Source organism: Gadus chalcogrammus, chromosome 3 (assembly GCF_026213295.1).
Source record: "Gadus chalcogrammus isolate NIFS_2021 chromosome 3, NIFS_Gcha_1.0, whole genome shotgun sequence".
Classification (NCBI taxonomy): Eukaryota; Metazoa; Chordata; class Actinopteri; order Gadiformes; family Gadidae; genus Gadus; species Gadus chalcogrammus.
In genome coordinates, this window is record NC_079414.1 from 669878 (window position 1) to 692629 (window position 22752).

At 45.5% G+C, this 22752-nt stretch overlaps 1 protein-coding gene across 1 annotated transcript in view; it reads left to right on the plus strand.

Moving 5' to 3' along the window:
* Positions 1–22752, plus strand: part of LOC130377454 (probable helicase with zinc finger domain) — a 97516-nt gene that overhangs the window by 45982 nt on the left and 28782 nt on the right. Inside the window, exons 10-12 of the mRNA XM_056584612.1 lie at positions 7823–8006; positions 11473–11701; positions 15925–16228. Coding sequence (XP_056440587.1) covers positions 7823–8006; positions 11473–11701; positions 15925–16228 — 717 coding nt within the window. The remainder of the gene's footprint in view (positions 1–7822; positions 8007–11472; positions 11702–15924; positions 16229–22752) is intronic.

A 22752-nucleotide genomic window follows, 5' to 3' on the forward strand; every position in this document is an offset into this window, starting at 1 on the left:
GAGTATGAGGTGTGGTTGTTGAGGCTAGTGCCCGACCGATGAAGGATTTTTAAAGCCGATACGATAAAAATATTTGGTGATTTAGGAATCCGATATTGCGCAATATCGGCCGATATATATTTAAAAAAATTCCAGAAACGCGTTACAAAACAAACAGATTACCCTAACAATGGTTATTTGTAGTTATTTATAAGTCCTCACTAAAATAATAAGGTAGGTTGGTTTAAAAAAACCTTTATTTTATTGTTTTATTGTCCCAACAGAAAAGAACGGAACCCGTAAAGGGACGTGGGGCATTTTATTATTTATTTTTTTACGTTTCTCGTGACCATGAGAGAGTCTGGTGCTTTTTTGTTTACATGTTTTAACTTCATCTAGCTTAAAAAATACAGTATACTGTGCTTACAGGACCTGAACTGGGTAGCCGTTAGAGTTGGCGTCGCTGGTTGCTATAGCGACGCCGGTGTTACGAATTCTGCGACCCACCGAAAAGTGTGACCCCAGGGGGCGCTGTTGCATATTCTCGCAATATGCACGAGTTTGAAGCGTAGACAGGCATGACAAAAACATACATGAAACATAAGATCTCCCCCCAACCAATTACCTTTTTATCGAAGGTGCTTAATAAATACATTTGATTGATTTGATTAACATTTTACAGACCCATACAATGGATAGGGCGTTTAGTACGGTCCTTCACCGTTGCTTCTTTACCCATGTTAAATCACTTTCTGTCTCAGGAAAGGCCTGTCCATTGGCTTGGAAAAAACGAGCGCGCACCTAATTCATTAGGCTACCAGTATTGGTAAAATATTTATTGCATGTTTTCAACCATACAAAACATTAAATAGGCCTCAGTAACTGAAACACGAAACAGTCACATATTAAAAAAATAAAAACTGTCGGTACCAGCACGTCTAAATGAAAATGAAAGGTAAAAGAATCAGCTGCTGCTTCGACAATGAAGGAGAAGTTGTTGAAAATGTAGGTTTTGCTTATTGGTGAGGGCTTCATGATAATTTGTATATTTTACTTTACCCTCATATTTGATTTGCGGGAGTGCAGTGTATCATCCCGCACCCGCGAATGCACCTCTATCATCCCGCCCGCACCCGCAATGAGCTTTAATTTTTTGTCCCGCGCTGCACTATTTTGCGTCGCATCCCGCGGGAGTGAAGACCTCTACTCTCTATGCCGTTGTTTTGCGGTGCTAGCAGCAGCAGCACTTGGGCTACAGGGATCGCGGCAGTGTCACATTTCTACCTTATAGTAAGTTGTAAGTGGTGCTTTGCATACCCCCCGCCCCGCTGCTTGATGTCGTGTTGGTAGTAAAAAATATTGTGGAGGTACTAAAAAAGGTAGTAAAAGGTAGTAAATTCATCTCTATGATTCCTGCATATACCCTGTCTATGGATATAGCCTACCATGCAACTGTTTTGGCTACAATTCCTTTTAGAGATGCTTTCTGGTGCGGACCCAACCAACGCGCCCAAATGCGGCCCAACCAACTCTGCTTTCCAATATTTTGTTTATTTCCAATAGCCTAGGCCCGAGTCCTGCACAGGACAACTGTTTGAGGCCCGCCTCCACCGCACCCGCAAAGTTCAGCACCAGATCCGCCCGTCACCCGCGTCGTGGCAATTTCTGTATCAGATATTGCGTCTAAGCAGATGAGATATTTAGATGCAAAAAGCACACAATACTGTTGACAATTAGTGGTTATATTTATTTGTAATAAAAGTAAGAACAAAGATACATCACAACATGCATCAACAAACAACATAACAGGCATACATTACAATAATCTGAGGCCTCAGATGGAAGCTCCTCTTTGCGTGTTACTTCATTCTCTGAAGGTACGCTCAGACAAGTCCGCTGAGTGTTCGAATCAATGAGTTCTTATTCACTTCGGTTGTGTCCTGATGGGGGTGGTCCCCCAATACTAAAAGTCTTTGTGTACCAGATGGTTATCTTTACAACTGCAGCTGTGGGGAATGCCATTGGAGGGGGTAGCGGCCGTGCCATCTAAACCCCTGGCTTTGTTGACGCTAGCCAGGGGGTCGAGAAAACAGGCCCATACATCAAAGGATTGCATGGAGGGTGATTTACAAGACACGAAAACATAGGTGTACCAAAAGGAGAGCAGAAGGCAGACACTTTATAAAATTACACAGAATAGCAACAAAACTTAAATTCATATAGACCAAAACAATACAACATGTAGATTTTCCATCACAATCCCCCCTTTGATTATTTATAATCACAAAATGATGCAACCTTTAGGATTAAAATGATCACTTAATCAAAACATGCATATGTTCATAATCTACTATGTCCAACCATGGCCTCCAAGTACAGATATTTATACCACCGTTCGCTTTTACAGAAGGTAGCATAAAATCACCTAACATCACCTGGAAAAATACAATTAAACTTCCATCACACTATTAATCCCATCAGATTGTGGTCCAGGGCTGGCATCCATTCTGAATGATGTCGATTCTGGCCTCATCTCTCCCCAGGCCAGAGACAGTCTTTTGGGCCTGGTTCTGACGTGATTGTGTGTGTAAGGGTGAGTTACTTGCACTTCACCCTGGTTTCAGTGTGGGGTGACGGCCAGGGGGGTTGGGTCGGAAGTGACCTTTGTTGTTGGTGATGGTGCCCGCTTGCAGTGGCTGGCGTGGGTCTGGGTAGCACTCTTGGCTACCTTGCTGTGATCCACAGGACTTGGAATGATTCCAACCACCTTGGTGAATTCCAGGCACGTCTTCGATAGTAATCCATGTATCGTTGAGTTGCCCTTCCTTGGGCTGTATCTGCAGTTGCCTTGGCTTGATGTCCCGTAGACGTTGTTCTCTATGGGACCACTCTCCCTCTCTACTGTCCCACCACTCCAAGGGTGGTACGCACAATGGTTGCGTGGATCAATTCTGTTGGATGACTTGGTTCACCAAATGTGAACCATTGTCACTGGATAATTTCTTTGGGAATCCCCCCTTTTGATAATTATCCACATAAACATCACAATCAAGTCATCTGTTTCCATATATTCAAAAGTCTTAAAAAAATAAAAACAAAAAAAATAAACTAAAACTAAGAAACAAGGCTACCTTTTTAAAAATATTTCAAAAAAAAAAAAAAAAATCTTATTTGATTTGTATTATTTCCTTTGGTTTGCTTTGGTATACCCAAGGTTGTTGTTGTGGGCTCCCCATCCCCCCTCTTGACGCATGGACTTTTCCATGCGTCAATTTACCATAATAAGGGAAAGCCCAGGCCTGTAAGCATGGCTTTCTGTTGCGAGCGCACCAAAAACCTTCTACTTTAATTCTGAAAAAAAAATAACTTTAACTTTCAACTTTTCTACTTGTCTTTGATCCTTCAAACTACTTTTCCTAATAACTTTCAAACCTTTCAGATATACTTCTTAGAAACTATCACACACTCATATAGACAGTCCTAGTTACACATTAGATCTCGTCTCTTGTAATATACGTGAATGCTGTGTCTAGTGCGATACTTTCCGTACACTGCTCTTCTCTCCCTCCGCCTGGACACGCCTCCACCTCTCTCTCTGCTTCCTGCCTCTCATCCGCATTACGGGCTGTCCTTTGAAGTGCCTGTCCCCACGTCTCTCCCGTCTCTGAGACGGCACCATGGAGGCCACCACTCTGGTGCTGTTGGTCCTGCTGGACTGTCTCCTTGTGTCGTCCAGCAGACCGTTCCGTAGCTCTTCAGGTGGGCCTCCCATGGTCTGTAACTTCATAAAGTCTCATGAAGAGGATTCGTGACGTGGGGTATTTGCACTGTATTGGGCCACTGGTCGGGCTGAAAGCAGGAGGGGGAGGAGCGTTGTCCAGGTCCGGATCTATTTGAACAAAACTCGATGCAGATGGGTTATCTCTCTCCCCACCCCTTTCCTTATCTTGTCTTGCCTTACGTTCTCATCTATCTCTTCTCCTTCCATAACACATACTTCTTCCAATCTCTCTCATACGTTCATTAATTCACCTTCTTGCCATTTGGCCATAAAACATTAACAAAATATCATAATATAAAAATCTGCATTTTCAATATTAGGCAACACACTTCTGTTGTCCCCGTCACGTTGTAAGTCGGGGGTCAGTCGGGGTTAGTCTGGGTCAGTTGGGGTCATGTCATGGCTGTGTGATATGGTTGACCATTAAATTGGTTGTGATAGATTGTAAAAATCGAGTATCCACTGTCTACAATAGCCCGTTGTTTACTATAACCATACATAATAAATATATATAATAACCATATATAATATTACATTTAGCTGATCAGGTCGCGTAAGGGTGGTGAGAACCATACAACAATCATTTGGATGTGGTGCTTGCGTGCGTTGTGACGCTGAGACCATTTTTCGCGTTGGTTGTGTTATGTGTTATGGTGCTCATACCTCCTCCTTGGACCTGTCCTGCTCCTGCGTCCCGTCAATGCGAATGCCCCCTTCCATCTTTGCCTCTCTCTTTTTCCTTGGGACAGTCTTTGATCAAATGATCCTCGGCTCCACAATAATGACAGTTCCATCGTCTGGCGTTCTCCTTTCTCTTTTCTTTCGGACAGTCTTTGATCCAATGATCCTTGGCTCCACAATAATGACAGTTCCATCGTCCGGCGTTCTCCTTTCTCTTTTCTTTCGGCCGGTCGCCTCTTTGGTCTCTGTTGCGACGGGTGGGCTTAGGATTCTCCAGGGCCTCCAGTTGGGTGAGCTGGAGCTTCTTGGCTTCGTCCCTCCCGGGCATGTCGCCTTGGCTGTACGTACAGAGTTGGCGAACTTTGCTGATGGAGGCCTTGTGTTGTTGGACCAACTCTTGAAGGGCTGTGGCGAAGGCAGCCCCTCCCACTGCAGATGGGTCTGGGAGCCATTCCGCTATGTCCTTAATGTCACTTGGTCTCCATGCACGGAAAACGTATGCTGGACTGCCATCCTGGGGGTTCAGTACTTCGATCATGGGGAATTGTCCATCCATCACGTCACCATGTTTAAGAGTTGGGGAGAACGCCATTCCCTGGTTTCTCAAGCGGCTGGCGACGGGTTCCCGCTTGGTCGGTGTGGCCGTCGCCTGCTGGAATGATTGTGGAGCATTCCCCTGGCTACGAGTTGCATGCAGGCCTATCTTCTCTCGCGTTGCGAGCGGGGGCTTTCTCCACTTCTTCGGGGTCAGGGTAGGCGGCTTCATGGGCGTTGTCATACGGGGGAGGAGAAGGGGGATTCGCACGCGGTCCGCCGGTGCAGTCCAGGTCCGGGTCTATATCTCGGGTGACATTGAGATTAAAAATCCCTACACTCTCTACGCTCTCTGTCCCTGGCTGATTTTTTTTCCTATCCTGGCCCTCTCTTTCCCACAAATAAAATACGCACCAACATAGTTTGGAACTTTTCTTTTTAATTTCTGACTCCAACAATCGTTTCTCTAACTCCTGTGATCGTTTTAAGCTAAAACTCCCCATTTCAGGAAAACTCAGTTTGCACCAATATTTTAAACCCTCCAGAGCCGCTTCACCATGCTTCTCCAACATCACCTTCGCAGGTCCCGTTATCTCAGTTTTTCCAGATTTGTTCCCCATATTTTAGATCCTTTTACACTAGTTATTATTTAACAAATTATCTAATATCGCCGAAACCTCCTTGTTACTACACACATATACATATATTTATTAATGAATACCTATTATTATTATTTATATATATATATATAACACCAACCGCGCTTCAACGGGTTTCCCTTTACCGTCCCTGACAGACCCTAGCTGCCCTTTCTGTTACCTATATAGGCATATATATATTGACGGAAGCGAAACGGAGCTACCGCATGTTCCTATAACAGAGTTTCTTTGAACGAGGCCTAAGTTCAGATATAAGTTTACGTTTACCGAAACATTTATATACCGTTCCTGTAACAGATTTTATTTTGAAGCTTTAACAGTATTGTGATCTCACCTGCTCGAATTATTTTTTCCTTTGGATACCGTACTGAAGAACCACTAGTTTATCCCCACAGGCACCCTTTCCTCGACCTCTGGTTTGGTTACAGTCTGGTTACAGTCACCTGGAGGCGAGGTAGAGCTTTAAGACTGAGAACGAATCCTCAGACCTGTATTGGAAGCTGATATTTCGTAGAATCTTCAGGTTAGATATCCCGGACGAGCCCCCAACTGTCGTGACAATTTCTGTATCAGATATTGCGTCTAAGCAGATGAGATATTTAGATGCAAAAAGCACACAATACTGTTGACAATTAGTGGTTACATATATTTGTAATAAAAGTACGAACAAAGATACATCACAACATGCATCAACAAACAACACAACAGGTATACATTACAATAATCTGAGGCCTCAGATGGGAGCTCCTCTTTGCGTGTTACTTCATTCTCTGAAGGTACGCTCAGACAAGTCCACTGAGTGTTTGAATCAATGAGTTCTTATTCACTTCGGTTGTGTCCTGAAGGGGGTGGTCCCCCAATACTAAAAGTCTTTGTGTACCAGATGGTTATCTTTACAACTGCAGCTGTGGGGAATGCCATTGGAGGGGGTAGCGGCCGTGCCATCTAAACCCCTGGCTTTGTTGACGCTAGCCAGGGGGTCGAGAAAACAGGCCCATACATCAAAGGATTGCATGGAGGGTGATTTACAAGACACGAAAACATAGGAACAGGCAGGCAATAAAAATGCATCACTCAACTCTCGAACGTTCACACTTTAAATGACCCAAAAGGAAAGCAGAAGGCAGACACTATATAAAATTACACAGAATAGCAACAAAACTTAAATTCATATAGACCAAAACAATACAACATGTAGATTTTCCATCACACCCGTGATATCAAAATGAAATCCGCACCCGCCCGGACACGTTAACATTTGGCCCGTTACCCGACCCCTGCCCGCAATAAATCACACACAAGCTAAAATCATTGAAATATATGTACTTTATTTTTAACTCGCACTATTTGAGCACGTATACCCTCTTGCGCTCCGCCTCCAACTATGAGATGGTTAGTGTTATACCTTTCCTGCTGTCGGCTCCCAGACCGTAGTCGAGGAGCACAGGGGAGACGGTCCCTCGTAGGGCTGATGCTCTCTGGGGGCGCAACACCCTTCATTTTGACCGGCAGTGGGTCTGCTTAAAGGTCGGAATGTGGTTGGAATATGGTTGGAATGTAGCGGCCACCGATTCTTGATAGGCTGGGTACTTTATTCTTCTATTCTTCTATTATCACAACCAGACTTGTTCATTACTTCACTAAACTGACACGCACACTAGCGCTCGCTCTCCTTGCTCGTCCAATCACTCGCTGACATCACTCACACACAAGTTCTGATAGATAAAATGTATAGCAATACAAACTTAAGATATGAAAGTCAGTCCTTTGACCAAAAACACGATAACCCAATTTATTTATTTTTATCTTTTTTTAATTATAAATATTCATTAATAGGCCATTATAAATGCCGATACCGATAGTTTGGAAAATGCCTAATATAGACCTGCAGATACATCGGTCGGGCTCTAGTTGAGGCCTGGGGGCTGGTGGCGTTGAGTATGAATGTGTGGTTGCTGAGGCCTGCCCTGGGTGCTGGTGGTGTGGAGTATGAGGTGTGGTTGTTAGGCCTGGGGGAGGTGGGCGTTGAGTATGAGGTGTGGTTGCTGAGGCCTGCCCTGGGTACTGGTGGTGTTGAGTATAAGGTTTGGTTGTTGAGGCCTGGAGGCTGGAGACGGTCAACAGGTGTACGGGTTAAAAGGTCCACCAGAGCTTCATGTCATGTTTAAAAGCCTGTTCTCTCCTTCAGGTGTTTGAGATCGTGGAGCGGGTGGAAGAGATGCGGAGGAAGTGGCCCGTGTCCTGGGGCAAGCTGGACGAGGGCAGCATCGGCGTGGTGTCGCCCTATGCAGACCAAGTGTTCCGCATCCGCGCAGAGCTCCGCAAGAAGCGCATGCACGAGGTCAGCGTGGAGAGGGTGCTCAACGTGCAAGGTGAGGATGGCCTAGGACCGGGGGGTTGTGTCCCAAGGGCCAGGGGGAATTCGCCCCACAGGACAGGGTGTGTGTGAAGGGGATGGGCCAAAATCTGGTTGACCTGGAAGAAGCTTCTGGGCCAGCCACCTGAGGGAAAGGGTGGAGCTCCATACAACTCAATGTGTCTCCCCATGCATCAGTCTTGATTGTAATCTGTTCTGTTTGACATGGATCTAGCTCTTGTTCTCCCTCTCTCTAAACAATCCCATTCATTAAATGTAGCCTAGGTCAAACCTTGTATGTACCGTAATTTTCGGACTATAAACCGCGCCTTTTTCCCCATTTTTCGATTCTGCGGCTTATATAACGGTGCGGCTAATCTATTTTACAACTAACGGCCACTAGGGGACCTCCTAAATCTATGGATTTTACAGGTTACAGTCCACCAACTTTAACTCTATGGGGTCTATGACCGGTTCGCGCCCCCCCACCTTTAAGCGGCGGGCTCCAGCAGGAAAAGCTGGAGGCCGGAAAAGAGTGAGACAGGTAGCGCGCAAAAGTAAAAGTGAAACCGAGAGTGGTACGAGAGACGGAACGAGAGCAAGACAGACATTACACAGCGAGACAGCCATCTCTTTCCCGACAATCCCCTATGTGCACGAACCCTTACATATGGTAATTAGGGCTGGCCCGAATTATTTGAATACTCGTTCTGAAAATTAGTATTCGAAGATTAAATGAGTATTCAGAGCTTTTTTTTCACGTACGTGACGTTACCAGAGCGAGGGAGGCAAACTATAGCGTCAACGACACCAAGCAGAGAAGCGAGAGAGGTGGAGGAAGAATAGATATCTTGTTTCCCTTTACTTATAACACAACATTAGCGGCATCTCGGGAGGAAGAGTAGGTATCTTGTTTCCCTTTACTTATAACACAACATTAGCGGCATCTCGGGAGGAAGAGTAATAGCTTAGTTGTTTGATTACGTTCGCTGTACAGCGCCGCGCCAATCAACTGTGACTGGCTTGCTGCAGAGCGTGAGCGTCTTGAGAATACCCGGTCAATATAATGGATATAATATGGACACATAAGACAATCAATATTCGGTATTTTATGATTTATTGTACAAATTCCCTGAAAAGATGCACGTTCCTGGATGAATTGAAAAGCTCCCGTAAGGGCTGAGATGGCAGAGGACAGCTGATTTGGAACGGAACAACAGCTGTTCGCTTTCACAGGAAAAAATCAACCTACCTAGGCCTACTAATTAACGTTCAAAAGCTATTAAATCTTCAACAAAATATGCAGATACTGTCAAAATCGGTTCCAGGGAGTATTTAGGGATTATTAATGTTGTTTTTGATGGTGTTTTTTTCTTGAACGAGTATTCGAATATTCGCTCTGAAAAACCAACGAGTATTCGAAGCCTGAAAAATGGCATTCGGGCCAGCCCTAATGGTAATTAAACATTTAAACACCTGCGGCTTATAGTCCAGTGCGGCTTATATATGTACACATCATTCAATTTAGCTGCTGCGGCTTATGCTCCGGGGGCGCCTTATAGTGCGGAGAATACAGTAGTTCCTCAAGGTGCTTTCCCAGTGAGGAGGGGTACAATATGACTCACCACCGCGTGTCACTGTGACAGAGCTAGCTACACGCCTTGCAGTCCCTCCAGTGTTATAGATACCTGCCTTTTGATGCAGCCATGTTTTCCTCCTCCAATAAAGCAGACCTCCAGATGGGGTAAAGCCAGGATTAATATTGGGGGTCGCAGGGCAAAGATGAAGAACCTAGATAACAGCCCAGTCAGTTGGCTTCAGCAGGTGGTTCTGATGAGCGTTGGCCACCGCAGCGAGTAGGAGGGGCCACTTCAAAAGTTTTTGTTTTAATGGCTGCTGAGTAAAGTGAGCAGCTGATAGAGGCTCAAATCAAACACATTGCCAGTTTAAAGAGATACTTCACCGGTGGGAATATGAAGGTTTTATGAATTAAATAATTCTATGTATTATAAATGTGAAAAAAAAATTGAAATCGGTTCATCCTAGCCTGAAAAAAGGCAGAAAGAGTGTTTTCATGGTCTCTCTGGCTCAAAGTAAGAAAACCTAACTACCACAGTGCATTGCGCTCGCTGCCCCGCCCACCTGTCGGTCTCCCGTCCCCCTCATTCGCCCTCAGTACGCGAGCTCCCGCCCCCTCTCATTCCTTATTGGTGGAAAAATTTGCCACCAAAAGTGTGTTGTAGTCCTCGGCCCTTCTAGCGGGACAAGAGGCTTCTCCCGAAATGACGTCATACGTGTCATTTGACATCATTTCGGGAGAAAATTAGACGAGAAAAAATGGGCCAAGGAGAGACTAGTTTAGACTGATATTTATTTATATATTTATTTATATGACATAGCGATTTTATAATGATAGAACGCCGGTTCTAAATGGGTGAAGTATCCCTTTAATAACTAATTAGATAGATCGCGATCAAATAAACAAATGTTTCTCGTTCCATTCATTTTTATTTAAAGGGGAAATATTGTGAAAACAACACTTTTCTCACCTGGGATTTTGGGTGTTGTTTTGGGTCTCTGTTGCTCCCACAGACATACAGCCTTTGAAAAAAAAAGTCTTTGCATGATTTTTTGAGTGAGATATGCATTTCTGAAAGTACCCCGCCTACAGTTACCAAACAAGCGAGTCAGTTTCGGTGCCCCCTCCTACGTAGGAAGGGGGCACACTTGAATATTACCCCCCACTCCCCTCCAATCAGAGCATAGCTAAGATTTTGTGGACCAGTGGAGGAGCAGCTCCCGTGGGGGGAACTCGGTGGCAGCCCGGCAGCTCAGCTCCGGAAATACAATCCCTTTCTCTGCTGGATTGCCGCCAAGCTACCCCCGCCGGACTTCCCGCGACATCCCGGCCGCTCCGGCGGTGTACTCCGGGAGCTGAACTGCCGCCGAAGCTTTCCAGCTGCTCCGGAGGGTGTACTCCGGAGGGTGTACTCCGGGAGCTGAACTGCTGCCGAAGCTGGCAGGTCCGGCGGGGGGAGCTCGGCGGCAGTCCGGCAGCTCAGCTCCCTGAGTACAATCCCTTTCTCCTCCATGTCGTGGTTCATGGACTTCAGAGAGTCAAAGCCAAAGTTCCTTTCCCCCTATTCTTCTCAACCATGGCCGAGATATACCCAACTACGAGTCTTGACTTGTTGTGGAAGTAATAGAGACTTCAGACGCAGTCTTTATGATTCAAAATATCATACGAGGCGCACATAGCTTTTGGCTGTGATTTTAGATATAATATTATATAAATTCCATATATAATAATATTATTATATTATATAGCTCCTGGAGACTAATCGCGGCAGCTCTAATTCAGATACTGAATTAAGTTTTTTACAGCTGATGAATAATGTGAATGCCTGGGCTCGGCACCAAGGCCCATTCATTGTTAGAAAGGTGTTTTAGATATAGATCACTCCAACATGTTCTCCCTCCAGGCAAGCAGTTCCGGGTGCTGTTCCTGAGCACGGTGCGCACGCGCCACACATGCAAGCACAAGCAGACGGCCATCAAGCGCAAGGAGCAGCTGGTGGAGGACTCCACGGAGGACCTGGACTATGGTTTCCTGTCCAACTACAAGCTGCTAAACACGGCCATCACCCGGGCCCAGTCCCTGGTGGCCGTGGTTGGAGACCCCATAGCGCTCTGCTCGGTGGGCCGCTGCAGGTACTGTCCTCTTGATCCACAGTGCTGCTGAGGAGGAGGGGCTTCAGGGGACAGTGGGGAAGTGGGGCGGGCTGCTGCATGGGGGCCTCACCCTCCATCTCTCTCACTCTGTCCTTCTCGCTCACTCTTTCGTTCTCTCTCACTATGTCCATCTCTCACTCTGTCAATCTCTCTCACTCTGTCCATCTTTCTCACTCTGTCCATCTCTCTCAAGCTGTCCATCTCCCTCACTCTTTCTTCTATCAAATTCACTTTGTACACAAAGCCTGCGACTTCCTCTTCACATCTCCATGGCAACTGTTCGGCTGCCCTTTGAGGCAGCAGGGTCTGTCTGGTAGGGTCAGCCTGGGTGAAAACACACACTCTCACACACACACACACACACACACACACACACACACACACACACACACACAAGTGCACACTAGGGTTGCCGCGGTATACGGTATTACCGGTGTTAACCTGTGTTGAGGGCAACACCGAGTTATTTTGTAATATTTTTTTCCAGTAATAAAAAATAATCGGCGTCATCTTCAGGCCTATTTGATTAAAAAAAAGGTTTGGCAGTTTGTCTTTCAACTATTTTATTTGAGATGTGTTTTTCATAAAAAAATAATAAAATTATATACAAACCAAATAGATAGGCTACCTAATAAAGCGTTGGAACACACAAGACCGGTAACCATAGCAACGGCGGTAAACAAACCCCGCGAAGCCCAATCCCTACGAGAGCTCCCCGCGCTACAGCCATCCGGAGGCATACAGAGCTTTTGGCCGTGATATTATATCTAAAATGATATTACAATTATGTATAATACGCTGTCATCGAGAATTGGCGCGCTGCCACCGAGTGTGAGAGGAGAGTTGACGGAGAAGATGGCGGTTGACCTAGTTTCAAAGTTTATACCGTTTATACTCTGTAACACCGGCGTTGAGACAAGTGTATTACTCGGTGTGAAAATGTCCATACCGCGGCAACCCTAGTGCACACACACACACTCTAAATCCTTATGGAAGGTAGAATATCAGCTAGATAGTAGGGCCCTTCTTTATTTTTCCAGAGTACTCGTGTACTTTCTTTTTTTTTCAAAGTCTACATTTGTTTCCAGCTATGTACACATATGTTAAGTCAGTATTATATACAGCCAATGTTAAGTCAGTTTAAGTCTGATCATAGATGGACCGGGTCATAGTTCACATGTCACTCAAAGAAAAATGGGGCTCATACATGGGTCAGGTCATAGGTCACATGGGGCTCATCCATTGGTCAGGTCATAGGTCACATGTCCCTCAGAGACACATGGGGCCCATACATGGACCAGGTCATAGGTCACTTGTCATCCAGAGACTCATGAGTCTCATACATGGACCAGGTCATATGCCACTTGTTATCCAGAGACACGTGGGGCTCATACATGGACCAGGTCATAGGGCACTTGACATCCAGAACACATAAGGCTCATACATGGACCAGGTCACATGTCACTCAGAGACCAATATCTTTGTCACTTAAAAAATGCTTCTACTTTTGAACTAGATGAAGTGCTATTGAGATGCGTTTATTACTCAGTTTAATGTCCAGCTATTTCAGTCTCAACAACAATGCTACAGCCAGTTAATTTTGAAATAATTTTGGACCACTTAAATATGTATCCTGATTAAAACATTGGCTAGATACTCATCAGCATTAAAAAATAATTTCCTCATAAGATGTCGGAAAGTATTTTTTTACCGTATTTAATCGTACCTTTGGTATTTCTGAATACCCCGGTAAACAAGATATAACCTAGTTATGGACAAAAGGATCAATTAAAGAAGGCTCGAATAGGTCCATCCAGGAGGCTCACCGTTTACCTAGGGGGTGGGAGAAAAGCTTTGATTAGTTCAGGGGAGAGAGACAGCAGCGAGCTGTGATGGGGCCAGAGAAAGACGGAGGAAAGGGGAAATGTCATTAATATTCACATTAGATCCCACACACGCTAAACTAATGAGTGCAGCATGTCAATGCATCTCATTCCAGTCAGGTTTTACATTCAATACATAACCCCATACAATCCATCCTCACTGAAATCTATGATTTGCGATAGAAGCTCGGAAATAAGAGGAAGGCTTGATACTGCATCGGCAAAGCAGGACAACGAATAGTCTGGTGTTTTGCAGACAAATGCTTTCTTTACTTTAGATCAAAGCAAGAAACAAACGCAGTGATTCTGTTGAGTTGTGAATGTGTGAATGAAGTCATCTTCCACTTGAAGTTAGGCGAATGGTGAAGTGATAGGCAGGAGGTGAGAGCTGCTTTTAGATGGAATGTACATGCCCTGTAGAATAATATCAGATCTCTAGAAGATATTTGGTGGAGCAGAATGTCCACCGATCAGCTTCGTTAATCAGAGGGAAGAGTGGGGATCAAAACTAGTTTGCCGTCTATTTCATGGATCTGTCACCCAGCATTTCCGTTCTCCATGTATCCATAAGAGTAGGTAACGTCATGGATTAGATTTGGATTGTGATATGAGATAAGAAATTATTTAAATCTTGCCAGGAGCATGTGATATTGTCACACCAATCACAGACACACTGACTTGCGAACTTTGATAGACATTGCTCTTAAATGTTGGATGAAAAAATCATGTTAAAAAATACCCTCTTTTCTAAATGTTTATCCAAGTGACTTTTTCTGTAATGATCAGTAGACGTGAGACCCCCCCACCCTCCTCCCACGCCCCCTGGCAATCACATCATGCATCTGTCATCTAGAATAACCATGATGGGACATTATGGACAGTAGCCGCGTTTACATGGACACATCTATGCCGCATAGATTTCTATGCGGCATAGAAAATGGTCATGTATACGCCTCATTCGGAATACAATTATCTGTTCGGCATAGATTTTATGCCGAATAGAAGAGGTGGTGTAGTCCGTTTTAAATCGCCATGTATACACTTATTCCGCATAGATTGGGGTTTAACTTAGTGCAGCCGCAGTAGTTCGCAATTGGTCCACTGAGCTCCGTCGGTACTTTTAAGCACACCGAACTTCACCGCTGTCAAGGAAAGTGGATTTATTGCCTGATTCACGTCTTTGTTATCACTCCGTAAAAGTAGTCCGGTAAGCGTGTCCGGTTGCTAAGCGACGGGACACATGGGTGTTTATTAATGACGTGTTCGCGTATCGTAGTGTCCGCGCTCGTCCGAGATAACTAAATGAGTAGGCTAGTACTTTTGCAGGCTGAACGTTAAAATACTTCTTAACTAAGAGAGATGGCAGCTGCAGTAGTTCGCAATTGGACCTTCGAGGATTCCTGGTCACTAAATTCCCGTAAGACCACTCTCTCCCACCAGTCTTGGCTGCGGACTCGCATCCAAATTCCTCTTGTTTGCGGCGGAGCTTAGGGTAAATATAAAGATCAGACGAGAAATTGACGTTGCTGCGCTGTCGTCCTCCTTCTTAATTGAAGGAGCAGGCAGAGAAAAGCTCTCTCCTGCTGTGCTTTCATTAAAATCAAATTTAAAATCCCAGATAGTGATAAGACATCCATTATGTCGCCGCCGGTCCAGAGATGTGTCAGGTGTGCGCGAGAGACAGAACGGACACTTTTGTTACTGCCATGTATACAGTACATTCGGAACACATTTTAGGAACAGATCTATGCCGCATAGAAATCTATGCGGATCAGATGTGCCATGTAAACGCGGCTACAGATTCCTTCGCCCAACCCACATTGATGCATGAATTGTTGTATTGTTTGTTTGCATGGCTGAGAGTCAGCAGTGGAGAAGGGGGACAACTTTGGGAATTGGGGCATGGATGGAAAGGGTCGACAAATGAAGCTGCACTCCAATCCGAGGCTTCATCATAAAGGACTGCCAGTGTCGTCCATTATTGTACTTTACCAATTGTAATTACAGTCTTGACACAGGATTCTTTTTCATTCATTACTGTTGGCTTTTGTATTAGATTGTAAATAATACTACTTATATCAAACCAAAGTAGTTGGAGAGAATGATCAAATATTTTTCTAGCTTTCTTCTATATTTGTCTAAAGTGTCCATGTGTTGGCTGTAGATCAATTCTTCCCGTCAACAACATGAAGCATCACATGACCAAGACTTCATGTTCATTGAAACAAGACCCAGACATGCAAAGACAGTTTTGTAACACTTCTAAGAGGAACACCATGTTAAGTTGGTTTAACCCCTCCCACTCGCCCCCCTCTGCAGGAAGTTCTGGGAGCACTTCATCTCAATCTGCCACCAGAACACCAGCCTTCACGGCATCACCTACGAGCAGATAAAGGCCCAGCTGGAGGCCCTGGAGCTCAAGAAGACCTATGTGCTCAACCCGCTGGCCCCCGAGTTCATCCCCAGGGCCCTCCGGATCCTGCTGAGCTCCCATCAGCCCAGCCAGAACCTCCACCAACACCAACACTCACACCACCCACAGGCAGCCACCTGCAAGCAGCAGCCTCCGGTGCAGCAGCAGGTGCTGCAACAGCAGCCTTCACAACAGCAGTCGCCTCCAAAGGTGAGAGCCTGCAGGTGCATGGATGGAAGAAGGGGTTGGATGTTGGTGTGTGTCTAATGGTGCTGAGCTAAAGGTTGACAATCTCCACTGCTGCCATCCCCCACTTAGCCTTCTGAGCACACACATGAGTATGAACTGCATTCATTTAGATTACCTTGCTGATCTTCACCAAGTCAACGAGAGACACCAGAAAAGAGTATGATGATCCCTGATGCCTCCATTGTTAGTGGTCAGCAGGGCAGGAATTTCACCTGCGGCCGCGACGGCAATGGCCGTCGTTGCTCCGCTATCTGCCCGTGATGCCCTTCTGAAAATCGTATGCCCATCGGCCACTGTGGCCTTGGTGCCCCGCCTTTTTAAAAAACGCACAATAAAACGGCTTAGGATCATTAAGTGACGCCCTCGCCAGATTGGGCCAGATTTCCCGCGCATCTCGTAACACTGGCGACCCCCATGACGGCAGAGGGAGGGTTATTGTAATTTTGAAACAATCGTAATTATGTGTAACTAAAAAAAATAGAATTACTTATGCAAATTCTAATCTTATTGGCTAATGCAGTTTTAACATTAAGTAGACTGAACCGCTCGCTGCCAGCTGCCCACTGCGTATTTTCATGCCATGGGACCTTTCAATTTCAATAAAATAATTAATAATAATTAATGTAATTAAAAATGAAAAATCTAACGAAAAAATGTGTGTGTGTGTGTGTGTGTGTGTGTGTGTGTGTGTGTGTGTGTGTGTGTGTGTGTGTGTGTGTGTGTGTGTGTGTGTGTGTGTGTGTGTGTGTGTGTGTGTGTGTGTGTGTGTGTGTATATATGTATATATCAGTGGCGGCTGGTGGTTTTTAAAGTGAGGGAGGAAGGACTGCGTGCTTGGTTGCCATTGGCCTGCTTGCACTGTTGGTGTATGGTGGCATAAGAATGTGAGACTCAAGTTGTTTCAGGGTGTTTTGGTGAACTACAAAATAGCAGGGAGGGAGTTATGTGAACAAAATGTATACAAAGCCACCAGTGGCATCACTGTAATTTGAGAAGGAAAGGATGCAAAGCATATTACCGTATTTTCCGGACTATAAGTCGCGTTTTTTTTGTAGTTTGGCTTGCCCTGCGACTTATATTTCGAAGCGACTTATATGCCAAAATTGTGCGTACATAATCTTCGGCCGCAAGATGGCACCGTCATTCATTAGGCCTACAACTGAACGCTGCAAGCCTACTGCACCACCGAATAAATTATATTCTCGTTGTCATCGTCCTCAATGTCCTCCGGTTCAACCAAAGCTACCCCAGCCTTAACTGCAATGTTGTGCAACATAGCTGTCACACATATCACAGCGCATGACTTGGCCGGTGAAAACTGGAGCCCTCCGCTGGACTTGTGAAGGCTATTCCAGCGCAACTTCCACCTCCCGATCGTGCGCTCAGGTTTAGGACCGCGGCGCATACGCGTCCGGTGGAATCCCGGTGTCACTGAATTCGGTATACTCTCAGAACTACGAGTGGGACCGACACACCTATATTGCTATTGCAATTTTATTCAGTCTCTCCAGACTAAACGTTCTTGTTTAAATGTTTAAAAATAAATGCGACTTATACACCGATGCGACGTATATATGTTTTTTTCCTCGTCATGGAGCATTTTTTGACTGATGCGACTAATACTCGGGAGCGACGTATAGTCCGGAAAATACGGTAGTCAAATCAGGCCTACTATAGATTTGTAAAAGTAAATCAAAAAATCTGGGCCTATCATTGGGCCTATTTTTGCCCTCACTGACTGAAGTTATTTAGCTATGTTTAATTTCAGTTACAATTGCTTGTAATGCTACCAGTAAGTCATGCGTACCTAGCAAACCATGTAGCACTCACAACACTGACGTTGCCATTACTTCTGGTGACCTTGATTTTGGGAAGTGGTCTACCTCTTTCTTTGGTCCCTAACTTAGCACTGTAACTGAATGAATTGAATGCTTTTTGTAATAAGACGTTAAAAATGTCCTCCGTTTCCAATGTTTCCATTGTGCATTTAGGATCTCGCTATCGCAGATTTCACTTGCTCTGCGTCTCTCAGATTGAGCACCGCGGCAATGCAGACCGGGTTTGCTATCGACAGCGTTGCCAGATTGGGCAGATTTCCCGCCCAATGATAATCTTTCCAGCCTAACATGGTTAAAAGTAGCCCAATTGGGTGGGAATTCGGACCAATCTGGCAACACTGCTCAACATCCAGGGATCCTGCTTATTGGTTCATAGCGCAGACGGATAGATTTTTGCGCGAATCAGACCCCTTAAGGTCCCACCCACTCAGAGGAGGATTTTCCTCCTCTCTCCCATTGAAACCCATGTTATCCACCGGCCGCCAGTACTTTCGGGAAAATGAATGGGAGTCAACGGAGGCGGAGGGAGGACATTCCTCCCTGAAGTAATTGTCAATAGGCGATAGGGGGTGCTAATGTCCCTTTACCCAGGGAAACGAACATTATATATTCAAAGGCAATAAAGTAGTCATATTTAAGGGCATTAATTCATTACAATAGTCTGGGCAATCTACATTTTTTATTCTCAACAATGTTAGGGAGGATCTTCCTCCCTCTCCTCAATGGAGAAGCCTCCACTGATATATATACATATATATATGTATATATATACAGGCCTCGACATTAACGGTTGCCCGCTTGCCCGGGGCAACCAAAAGTCATATTTGGGCAAGTTGAGATTGATTTCTGGTTGCCCGAACGGGCAAGTGAATTTTGGGTGGATGTTAATATAAAGGCTATTTATTCAAATGTTTTTAGAAACTGCAGAACAACCTTTTTTGCCGCAAAATAACACAAAATATAAGTATTTGCGATTGATCAGCGCGCCGTCTTCTCTTCTCTCGGAAAGCGAGTTAACAGACACGCATCGCTTCAGTGCGAATATAGCCCCGCTTTCTGTCACTCGCAGTGCGGTCTCTGGCCGTGATTCGAAGGTGTTGGCTAAAGGTTACCCAACAAAGCTAGCATCGCAAGTGCAGCGCCTCCGCGAATGGTTTAGGTAGAAGGAAAATTGAGTAGTGATGGAGTGCAGTTTGGAAGTACTTTGGATTGAGGCAAATTACCAATTTAAGTCATATGCAAGAACACGGTTTTGGGTATCATAACTGTGCACATGCACAGCAATAGCGATCTTTTTCACGAAATTGGACCCTCACAAACTATATATTACATGAAACCTGAGCCTCCACTTATTCCAACAGTCCAAACCATATCATTCTGTGACTAAAACTCGCAAATAACAACTTAAAGATAAAGATAGACTTTATTGTCATTGTACAGTCACCTATACAACGAAATTGGGAGAGCCAACTGAAGGTGCATTACACATACAAAATAAATAAATAAATAAACAAATAAATAAATAAACACGCAATTTAAGTTAAAAATTTAAAAAACAAAAACAAAACAAGACAGAAATAAGAAAAACATTTGGAACAAGACAAGGACAGGTGATGTCAGGATAAATATAAAGGCCGTAAGCATATTGCACTATATAGATAGTGAGGATCTTTGTTTCAAGTTTTATGGGTGTTAAGTGTCCTGATTGCCCAAGGAAAGAAGCTTTTGTTCAGTCTGTTGGTTCTGCACTTCAGGCTCCTGTACCTCCTACCAGAGGGCAGTAGGCTGAGTAGGTGGTGGCCGGGATGGAGGTGGTCACAGATGATCTTTCTTGATCTTGAGATGCATCGTGAGCTGGCAATGTCATCCAAGGAGGGCAAAGGAGAGCCAATCATTTTTTCGGCTGACATTATCACCCTCTGCAGCCTTTTCCTGTCAGCCACTGTACATCCAGCATACCACACAGTGATGGAGAAGGCCAGCACACTCTCGATGGTGTAAAAGGTCACCAGCAGCTTCTCCTCCAGCTTGTTCCTCTTGAGTACCCTCAGGAAGTGGAGTCGTTGTTGGGCCTTCTTCACCACCGCTGATGTGTTTGCTGACCAGGATATGTCCTCAGAGATGTGAGTTCCCAGGAACTTGAAGGTGGAGACTCTCTCCACACAGTCACCATTTATCTGGAGAGGGGCGGGGTCAGCTCTGTGACGCCTGAAATCCATTATAACCTCCTTTGTTTTTATTGTGTTAAGGGTCAGGTTGTTTGCAGCACACCACTCCACCAGCCGCTGCACCTCATCCCTATAGGCCGACTCGTCTCCTCCGGTTATGAGCCCCACCACAGTCGTATCATCCGCGAATTTGACTATTGTGTTGGTGGGGTGGGTGGGAGTACAGTCATGAGTGTAGATGGCATACAGGAGTGGGCTCAGCACGCAGCCCTGTGGAGAACCCGTGCTGAGCATGAGGGTGGAGGAGCTGTGGGTGCCAATTTTAACAGACTGCGGACGATTTGTGAGAAAGTCTTTTATCCAGGCACAGGTGGCGGGGGGGAAGTCCAGGGCAGCTAGCTTGCTCACAAGGATGTCAGGGATGATGGTATTAAAGGCCGAGCAGTAGTCGACGAAGAGCATCCTTACGGAGGTCCCCGGGTGTTCCAGGTGGCTGAGTGCAGTGTGGAGGGCTGTAGAGATGGCATCATCAGTTGATCGGTTTGCTTTGTATGCAAATTGGAATGGGTCAAAGGTTGAAGGGAGGCATTTCTTGATGTGATGAGTCATAAGCCTCTCAAAACATTTTGCAACCACTGGTGTTAGTGCAATGGGTCTGTAGTCACTGAGGTTATTGATGGTTACATTTTTGGGGACAGGGATTATGGTAGCCGATTTGAGACATGGTGGGACGATGGCATGTGTCAGTGACAAGTTGAAGATCTTAGTGAAGACCACTGCCAGCTGATCAGCACAAGCTTTGATTACTTCGCCAGGCACTCCATCAGGTCCAGTGGCTTTTCTTGTGTTCACTGACCTGAATACACGACTCACTTGATGTTCCTGGATAGTGAGTGTGTGTTGGCTGGTGGTCGGAGGGGTCAGCATGTCTGTGTTGGGCCTTGTAGCCTCAAAACGGGCAAAGAAATGGTTTAAATCCTCTGCCAGCGAGGCGTCGGCACTGATGGTCACTGAGGGGCTGCTTTTATAGTTTGTGAGATGTTTTAATCCCTGCCACACTTGACGAGGGTTGTTGTTTGTCAGATGGCCCTCAACCTTCCTTTTGTAGGCCTCCTTCGCACCTTTAATTCCTCTCCTTAGATCCGCTCTCGCCACGCTGTACAGGACATTGTCCTTTGTTTTGAAGGCGGCGTTTCGGGCTCTCAGGAGTGACTGGACTTCACTTGTCATCCAGGGCTTTCGGTTTGGATATACTTTGATGTTCTTATCAACCGTCACATTGTCAGTGCAGTATTTGATGTATGACAATACGGTGTCAGTGAAGCCCTGTAGGTCCTGTTGTTCAAGGATACTCCAATCTGTGTGAGCGAAGCAGTCCTGCAGTTGGGAGAGTGCACCCTCTGGCCAGGTTTTTACAGTCTTTGTGATCGGCTTGGTCTTCCTCCTAAGGGGAGTGTATGCTGGGATGAGGAGCAGCGAAAGATGGTCAGACAGACCCAGATGTGGGAGGGGGACTGCTCTATAAGCATGCTTTATGTTAGAATAGACACGGTCCAGTGTGTTGTTTCCTCTGGTGGAGCACCGTACATACTGTATAAAATTGGGAAGGACTGTCTTTAGGCATGCTTGATTAAAATCCCCAGCGATTATGTGTACCCCATCAGGATGAGCTTGCTGCTGTTTATTGACACTATCATGTAGGTAGGTAAGAGCTATGCTAATATTTGCATCTGGTGGAATATAAACAGCAGTGATAATTACCACTGTCAGCTCTCTGGGCAGATAGAAGGGTCTACAAACTACTGAAATAGCTTCTATGTCCGGGGAGCAGTGAGTGTCTTTGCTCTTACTGCTTGCGCACCAATCATTGTGAACATAAACACACAGACCCCCTCCTCTGCTCTTTCCGGATTCCTTGTTCCTGTCGGAGCGGTGGATAGTGCGTCCCGCTAGTAGAACTGACGCATCCGGGATCAGCTGATGTAGCCAGGTCTCCGTGATGATCATAACACAGCAATCGCGAACAAAGCAGTTGGTTGCTAGATGCAGTTCCAATTCGTCGATTTTGTGAACGATTGACCTTGCGTTAGTCAGGAAGATGCTGGGTAACGGGGGTTTGTGTGGCTGTTTCCGTAGCCGGGCTAGAAGACCCGCTCGGCAACCCCGCTTCTGCTTGCGCTCCTTGCGCCGCCTACGCCGCTTGCTGGGGCCAACGACAATCCAAGGGGACTCCGGTGGACGCGCTATGTCGAGCGGGATGTTGTGATTCCGCTGGAAGTCGCTCGTAACTGCAACCTGACAGCGTAACCCGATGTTCAGGAGCTCTGTGTGGCTGTAAAAATTATTAGCTTCACACCACGTCCTAAGACACACTAAAAATACAAAAAACACGAGCATAATACACTTAAATAATACACTAAATCAGAGAGCCAAGAGCCGCTGCGTCCGTGCGCGCCGCCATAGCAACCGCTATAAGAAG